Source organism: Quercus robur, chromosome 3 (genome assembly GCF_932294415.1).
Source record: "Quercus robur chromosome 3, dhQueRobu3.1, whole genome shotgun sequence".
In the NCBI taxonomy this organism is placed as follows: domain Eukaryota; kingdom Viridiplantae; phylum Streptophyta; class Magnoliopsida; order Fagales; family Fagaceae; genus Quercus; species Quercus robur.
Genome location: NC_065536.1, coordinates 28447712 through 28456235, shown reverse-complemented (window position 1 = coordinate 28456235; position 8524 = coordinate 28447712). Strand labels below are relative to the sequence as shown.

The following is an 8524-nucleotide window of genomic DNA, read 5'->3' as shown; positions in this document are numbered from 1 at the left end:
AATGATGAGACAAGTATCCAAGTAAGGATCAATAGCAATCCAAGTGGAGGGTTGTGATGCAACCCCGGTAGCTACATAATGGAAGAAGCTCCTCTAGGAAGAAGGGTCAGAAAAAGGGAGGAGAGAGAAATAAATTCCATAGGGAGAGAAAGTTATCATTGTAAAACCAAGAAGTTTAATCAATTGAACTTTTGCTCCTCGGCTGGCCCGATGAAGAAATTTTATATAAGAATCTTTCCTTTTCTCCTTGATTTAGCCCCTGAATTACACTGCTGTTGTTGTCATTTTTTTCCTTTTTCTAATTACTAGACGTGGACTACCAAATGCAGTGGGATTTGATCAAAAGTATTCACTTCTATAAATTAGTTGTATTGGCCTTAATCCAACCCCATCTTGATCAAGTTGAACTGGGCTAAAGACTCATTTTTAGCCCCCTACACTTTCAGTGTGGCAAAAGTGATGAGAATGCAAATTGTCATATTTTTCTCCCTTAATGTTTAGTCTTTTATATTTATTTGGTGCCTAAATGTACTTATTATTCTTATATTTTGATTTAGGATGCAAATGGAAGCGTTAAGTGCAAAACGTAGCTAATTAGGCGATTTTGGACAGCTTTGACATCACTTCGTAATCTGGGCATAACTCTCTCATCCAAGTTCCGATTGAGATGATTCAAGATGCTATGGAACACCAAGAAAAATCTCTACAACATTCATGTTTCGATTTTTGAGAGATACGGGCTGCATCAAGGTTGAAATCGGGCTTGAAGTTGCTGCACCTGCACTGCTGACGTTCTAGAATGTTCCTTTGCCTGCAATTCTAATACGCATATCTGATGGAGTTTATTTTCAGAAACTTCCAGATCTGGTGCACGAAATTTCCAGTTGAAAAACACCACTTTCTTAGTTATATTAGGACTTTGTTTTATTTTTAATATTTTTCCTTAATTAGTTAGATTTGAATATTATTATTGAGAATATTTTTAGGAGATTTTGTAGGCTTGGGAAAGGGGGAATTAATGTGTAAAAGGGGGAGGAGAAATCAGAATTGGACACACACGCCTCTCTCTCCCCTCTTCTTTGATTTTTTCCTTTGAGTTTTCATCATGGCCCTACTTGGCTAAACTTTTATACTTGGTCAAAGGAAACTGAAGCATTGGAATCAATAAAACTGTGAGACCTAATTTGTTTTTATTGTTCAATTTATGCTTTGAATATCAAATGTTCTTTTGTGCCTATTTTCATGATTGTCTCGTTTAATTACTAGAAGGCCTACTAGTTTATTGTTCGTTGCAATCTACTGTTAGGTTAGATATCAAATCCGTAATTTTTTGATCTCTCTAACTTGTGAACCAACCAAGATTTAATGATTTGCTGCGTTAGAAATTATTAGATCTTAGGAAGAATGCTCGACTAAATTAAATGCAACCGCTTGTGTTTGTGTTGTTTAGTTTTATCGATTTCTCTAATTCTTAAGGCTGCTACTAGATTAAACCTTTAGCGCTTGTTTTGAGTTGTTTAGTAGTTAGGGTTTATTAAATCGCTTGTTTTCTAATTAACTACAACTAAGGAGAGATAGGAAAATTGTTCCGATGTGAATATTCAAAGTGTGAATTGATATATACTTGCATCGATGATCAGTTGTAAAATTCCGATGGTGGATGTTGACTTAGACCAATGTTTGTTCTTTTGATTATTTTCAATACTTTAATTTGAATTGTTCCTTAGTTGTTGTTTTTTTCTTATAATTGTTTTCATTATACTCCACCCCCCTCCTTGTTCACCTAGCATAAAACTAGGCTAGATACTCTCCGTGGGAACGATTCTTACTCACACTACTATATATATTTTTAGAAGTATAGGTCTTATTTTTGGTTGCCTGCGATAGCACACCAAAAAGTTTCGCTTGATGTGTCGAAAAGAGAATAAACAAACGTGCTAATCAAAATTATTCAAATTAATTATCATTTACGTGCTTTATTTGTCTGAAAATCTTTTAAGCACGTTATAGTACACTCAATCAGATGCACCACAGGTAAGTCAAGTGAATCATGATAGCCACATGACCAAAATTACATCAAGAATTTTTTTTATAAAAAGAATGATAAAAAATTACCCGAGGAGGCAAAAGTTTAAGCTGTCTTATTTTTGTCCGTATCAAAAATTCAAATTTGGCATGCCCTCAAGCATCTCGATCTAAGGCTTACCAAACAAGTCAATTATAATATGTAAAAGCATCACAAGGAAATTCTCGAGAAATTTCTATAAAAAAAAAAAAAGGAAGTTCACAAATCAAACCGTCTAAAATGTCGATCTCACCAAACAGTAGAATGAGATAAAACATAGTTTCAATAATCTTACACAAACGCACACTTAAAGTATATGTTTTATAAGGAATTTTGCTAATCAAACTACGGGTCTAGTTTCTTTTCAAAAGAAAAGTACGAGTCTAATTATTGGAAATAATATTTTTCATTTATTTCATAAATTTAAATAAAATATTATAAATCTAAACTGACTATGATTCCATTCGTTATGGGCTTTATTTTGTTTAAGATTTAGATTATTTTAATGATGTATAACTTTTTAAAGTCTTTTTCTTTTCAATTAGAAGTATATTTTAGTCTACTTTTAACAAAAAGCAAAAAGCCAAATAATCTTAATTAAACTATGGTGTTTCTTTAGGCAAGTTCAAAATAATGTTAAAAGAGTTTTTATTCTCTCATGTCTATTTTCATATTTAAAAAGTGTACATTTCTTTTTTGCTTTTTTAAGATGTTATCAACGCATTCAAAATGGATATTGTGTAAAATAGATAGTAAATATGTAAAGGAAGTGCAAGAGAATATTCTCATATTATAATGCTGACAACGAAAGAGTACTATAGAGTGTTTTTTTAGAAGTTAAAGAACTAGGAAGAGGAGAAAAGAGGAGACCCCATATGTTCCCATCCAAAAATAGGGTTAATCATATTCAGTTATCCTCCGTACCAAACAAGTTCATATTTCTATATATCCTTCCTGACCCTTTTATCAACAGATAATATCAATGATTTTCCAAATTCTAACTACCTTTTAATTGTCCCATTAACTCTTTGTTACTACTTTTAAATTTCATACAAAAAAAAAAGGGAAATTTTAAATTAATGCCTTAGGGCATTTGTATTGAATCATTTTAGAAAATTTTTTGTGGAAAAAGAGAAAAAACAATTAGGGTCTATTTGGATTGAAGGGGGAAGGAGGGGGTAAGGAAGGGGAGTAGAGGGGAATAGAGTAGAGTTAGCTGAAAATAAGCTAATTTTGGACAAAATTTATTTTACTCTACTCTACTCTCCCTCTCTCTCTTTCAATCCAATTGGACCATTAATATTTTAATAGTTTTTTCAATTTATCATAAAAATGATATAAAAACTTTCTTAAAATGGTTTGTTACTATTTTTAAATTTCGTACAAAAAGAAGAGAAATGTTAACGAATGCATTAGGGCATTTGTATTGAACCATTTTAGAAAATTTTTTATAGGAAAAGAGAAAAAAACAATTAATATTTTGACAACTTTTTCAATTTTTCATAAAAATGATATAAAATTTTTTTAAAAATAATTTATTAACAATTATCCTAAGGGCACCTGTTTATATGATCCATAAAAAAACAATCAACTAATGATAGTTATGTTCAAAGGCAATGGCGTATCCGAGAGAAAAGAGAGAATCATAATCATAGTCTATCTGGGGCTGTAAGAGATTTCAATTATTTAATTGGAAGAGTCTGAGTCTTGCTGCATCTGTATTTGTATAAATTTGAAGAAACAGGAAGGGGACAAAAGAGAGACCCAATAATTCTTATGGAGTGGGCGGAAAAGCACTTTTTTTTTTCCACTCCATGTGAGTCCGACCATTCCAAAGAATCCAAACACAGGACTCTTTTAGTCTTCCTTTGAAGGCAACACATTTTATTTTTAATTTTTTTTACTTTCTCTCAATTTTTTTATTGAGAGAAATTCAAATTTTTTATTTATTTATTGTTTCTTTGGAATAAGTGGATGAAAAAAAATATATAAAATCAATGGTTTTCTAGCACAATGGTTCTTCCGTTGCATAAGTTATCATATAACCGAAATAAGTCTCTGAATCACATGTCATTAATCTTTATCATTTTTTGGGTTTGGCGAAAATTTGCACAAGTCATTTAGTTTGAAAAATTGCAACCTTTAAATTATAATAAAAACAGGCTGACAATCAGGATGCAGCAAATTGGTTGTTTCATTGGTCGAAAACTAGCTACTACAGTTTTACTAGTACGGATCAAAATGTTATGATGAACACAACTTTAACCTTGATGACATTATAGTTTGATTTGATATAAAATTTTAGAAAATTCCACAAATAGGAAATTTTGAATAAATTCTATTAGAATAATTGTATATTATTCAGTTATGTGTAAAATTATACAAGGTGGTCTATTTATAGGCATATTCTATAAGTGCCGTACAAGTAATGTCTACTGTACGAGTAAAAATAGACAATTCGCATGGGCATATACGAGCCTAGAAACCCAATGCGCTCTAATATGCTCCTTAAACTTTAGATGAATTGCAAGAAACCAACTTGGGTTTGGATACAAGATCATGGAAACAAGTCGGCAAGGGAGGTATGGTGAAGATTATTGATTAGGTAATCATGAGATGGAATGGATTGCACTTGTAAAGTGCTTGAAGAGAGAAATCAACATGTGCTCTTTATCAGCAAGTGCGTATTTAGCAAGAAACAATATATTGTTACCCATTCGAGAACCGAGGTTGAGTACCATGACTTTGTTGATGAATGTTTGAGCTTCTTAGACTCCAATGACACTCAACGAATATGAGTGATCTCCAAGCCATGAGTTTTCTTATCCACTGTTGATGTCATCTTCAAACTCAAGATAGCTTCATCAATGTTGCCTTTAATCAAGAGTTTGAATTGTGATGTTAGTGTACCTCTCATGAATCACATTTAGCACCTATTGATTTATTGCTTGTAAGTAAAAGCAAAGAACATTATTTTGTCATTTATTTTAGTCAAGTCTAGGGATCCTCTTAGGTCAACTATAGTCTCTATATTTTTTGATAATCAACTATAGTCTCTATACGTATGTACACACTGGTGTAACATACTATATGCCAAAATTTTATAGAATACAGATTCAATTCAAATGATTTTATTATTTTCACCGTCCAAAATTTTTTCAACACAAAAAATGGCTGCTATATGGAAGAAGATTGAAACATTGATGCCCATATTCAAATGATTTTATTATTTTCACCGTCCAAAATTTTTTCAACACGAAAAATGGCTGCTATACGGAAGAAGATTGAAACATGGAATGGATACCCTCATACCCATACTCTCTCTCGTATAAACCAGCTAATTAAGGCACAAGGTAAAGCATCCATATCTAATCATATAACACGTGAGCACGTTGGTCAAAACTCTGAAGTCAACTTTCTTATGATTCCTCAGGTACTCTTCTATATCGAACCGCGTGGAGCAAATAACATCACGTATAGTTCTCGGAGAAACGACACAGAAACTGAAGCTCAGGGGGAGAGAGTAGCCCTCTATACTATAACGCACGGTGTCTCACTCTCTTTTTGACGTTGTGTCTGCGTGCGTATGCGTGTGTGCGAGAGAGACAGACAGATAAAACTTAGAAGTCAATCAAAGACCCACGCTTTTTTCATTGTATTTGTAGGAACAGTTTGGGAAGGCATATATAGTTGTATATGAGTTGACGCGTCAACCATTCGTCGGCAACTTAATACTAAGAATTCTTATATTCCTTCATATTATACTTAACAAAAGTTAAGTGATTCAAACAATCTTCAACAAATATATTGTGTATAGTCTGTCAAAATCTTGGTAATATACGTAGTATTGTAATATTATCCCTACTTATTATGGTACATTATTCGAAGTCAAAACCCTTTTTTTATTCAGAAAAATATATATAGGTAACGCGTCCTATTAGCTTAGTGATAGTGATGACAACGTCGCACGCATCCACATGCTACTTAGTCATGGACTCTCACGGGACCAATATTTATTTTATTTATTCAGTTTTTAATTGATTTGATTCTCAAAAAAAAAAAGTTTTTAATTGATTTCTTTTGTGCGTGTATTTCATTGTAATTGGCTCACACGTCCTATCATAACATTTTTCTATAAATAGCCCGCCAGCCTGTCCTCTTACCCCATCTATTTCCTTATCCGTCAAATAGAGCCTCAACTTTTCACGGCCTTCCTGTCTTCGCCTGAATTTCTCTCTATAAATGAAACTGAATTTAGACATATTTTTGAGAGCTCCGATCTTTTGAAGCTTTTGTTAAGAACCAAGATAACAAATAACCAGGTTCTTTCAGAATTAGAACAATTTTCCTTCTGGGATTATTGTTTCAGAAATATATATTTTCTACAGATTTTCTGCAAACCCTTTAAAATTAAGATGGTCTGTTTGGTTTCTCGAACGGGAAGAGAGTTGCAAAGGTACAACAACTTGGGTTGCCGCCAAGTCGTAGGGTAAGTTTCATTGTCATTGAATTTATCATCATTTTCTTCTTGTTTTTTTAATGAATCAGAAATTTTATGTTGAATTTTTTTTTTCCTTTCAAGCTGGCCTCCATTTTAAATTGAAACTACGGCTCTGCACGTTTATGTTCTTCTAGAATATAATATGTCAAAGTCATTTGACATGAATCCATATTGAATTGAATGGCTGGCCCCCATTTTTAATTTCTGGACTGTGGCCTCTCTCCTTTTCGATTTCTGTTTCATTTTTGCATAATTTGCTGGCCTTTGGGTCCTTGTTTTTCTCTTTGTTTAGAAATTATCTTATGGAGCAACTCCATGAAAAGTTATGTGGGTCTCATATGTTGTAAGAGGATGATTTCATAGAGCCGCTCCTTGAGATACGTCTCTAGGTTAGGTGGGAAGTTCTTTGATTTTGTTTCTTGGTCAACTATGGAAACTAGCATTTGATTGGAAGCCGTGTGCATGATTTATATATAGCCTATACAAAGAATGCATTGATTATCAAAAATTTTAAAAAAAAAAAAAAAAAATGAACGCATTGTCTCATTGTTCTATTGTATAATATTGCAGATGCATACCTTATAGATATAAAAAGGGCAGTGATGGTAACAATAGCAATGAATTGGAAATCCTTGTTATTAGTTCACAAAAAGGCCAAGCAATGATGTTCCCCAAGGTACCACTTAATTTACAAGATTGTAGATGGTAGTTCTATTTAAGAAAGAAAGAAAAAAAACTTTTCTCATTATATATAATAGACTATTCTTTTTATTTAGTTTGATTATTCATTAGCATTCTATTGGCTTATCAGGGTGGTTGGGAACTTGACGAATCTGTGGAAGAGGCCGCTTCTCGAGAGTCACTTGAAGAAGCCGGGGTTCGTGGCAATGTTGAGGTTAGTGTTTTGTCAATTTCTTGAATATTCGATTAGTATAGCTTTTGAAAGTAAATTTCATATTTTTTTTAGATATCACTGTAGTTTTACACAATGAACTAACCTAGCTAAATAAAAATATGAAGCAGTGTCAATAAACTCAATATTCCTACCCTTGTTTTTTTTATTTCTAACTTTGATATGATTTTTGTGATGCATATTACAGTGTAAATTGGGCAAATGGACTTTTATTAGCAAACGCTATGGAAAATGTTATGAAGGCCACATGTTCCCTTTATTAGTCCAGGAACAACTTGAATTATGGCCGGAGAAGAATGTCCGCCGCAGAATATGGGTATGTTCTTGCTCAACAAATTAATTAATTTTTTTCTTGTACATTAATATTCTGTGTCATATATATGTGTGCACTAACTATTCTGTGTTTGTAATTGTTTGCTATATATAGATGTCAGTGGCCGAAGCCAGAGAAGTTTGCAAGCATTTGTGGATGAAGGAAGCCTTAGACGTATTGATTGAACGGCTTAAATCTCCACAGCAACAGAAGAAAGAAGATCTTCTACCATGTTTTCTAATTTAGAGAACATTAATAAATAAATTGTTTTGTACATAGACATTTCTCACAGTCAAATGTTCATCATTGAATCTTCAAAAAACCAGAAGATCAAACGGCTGTTTAGAGCGCAGAGCTAGGCAGGCAAGGGTTGTAGAGAAAACGAAGTGACAACTGCTTGTAAATTCATGGAGTCCTGGTGTTTGTTGCACCTTACTGAAATGTTGATTTTCTATGTAACACTCGTTCATCAGGAACCAAATGAAAATACGAGAAAGGAAAATATCACTTACAAGCTATCATGAACATGTTGAAATTAAACTTTTCCCATTTAAAAAAAAAATAAAAAAAACAAAAAAAAAAACCCATGAACTGTTTTTGGGTGGGGTTGTTATTTATGTATTTTTGGGATTTTTATTTAATGGTAAGAATGATCAATCTGGGGAAAGCCCTACTTGTCATGATCATAACAGTACCTACTTCTAATAATGTACTTTTGGTTTATTTGTTCCA

The 8524-nt window shown here is 32.7% G+C and overlaps 1 protein-coding gene across 1 annotated transcript; it reads left to right on the top strand.

The window, feature by feature from the left end:
- The first annotated feature begins 6227 nt into the window (after window positions 1-6227).
- On the top strand, window positions 6228-8310 carry LOC126717704 (nudix hydrolase 17, mitochondrial). The gene is made up of 5 exons (XM_050419554.1): window positions 6228-6554; window positions 7137-7242; window positions 7378-7461; window positions 7667-7795; window positions 7907-8310. Exons 1-5 carry the CDS (start codon window positions 6481-6483, stop codon window positions 8036-8038), a joined length of 525 nt encoding a protein of 174 aa, XP_050275511.1. The 5' UTR covers window positions 6228-6480; the 3' UTR covers window positions 8039-8310.
- Window positions 8311-8524: the final 214 nt, after the last annotated feature.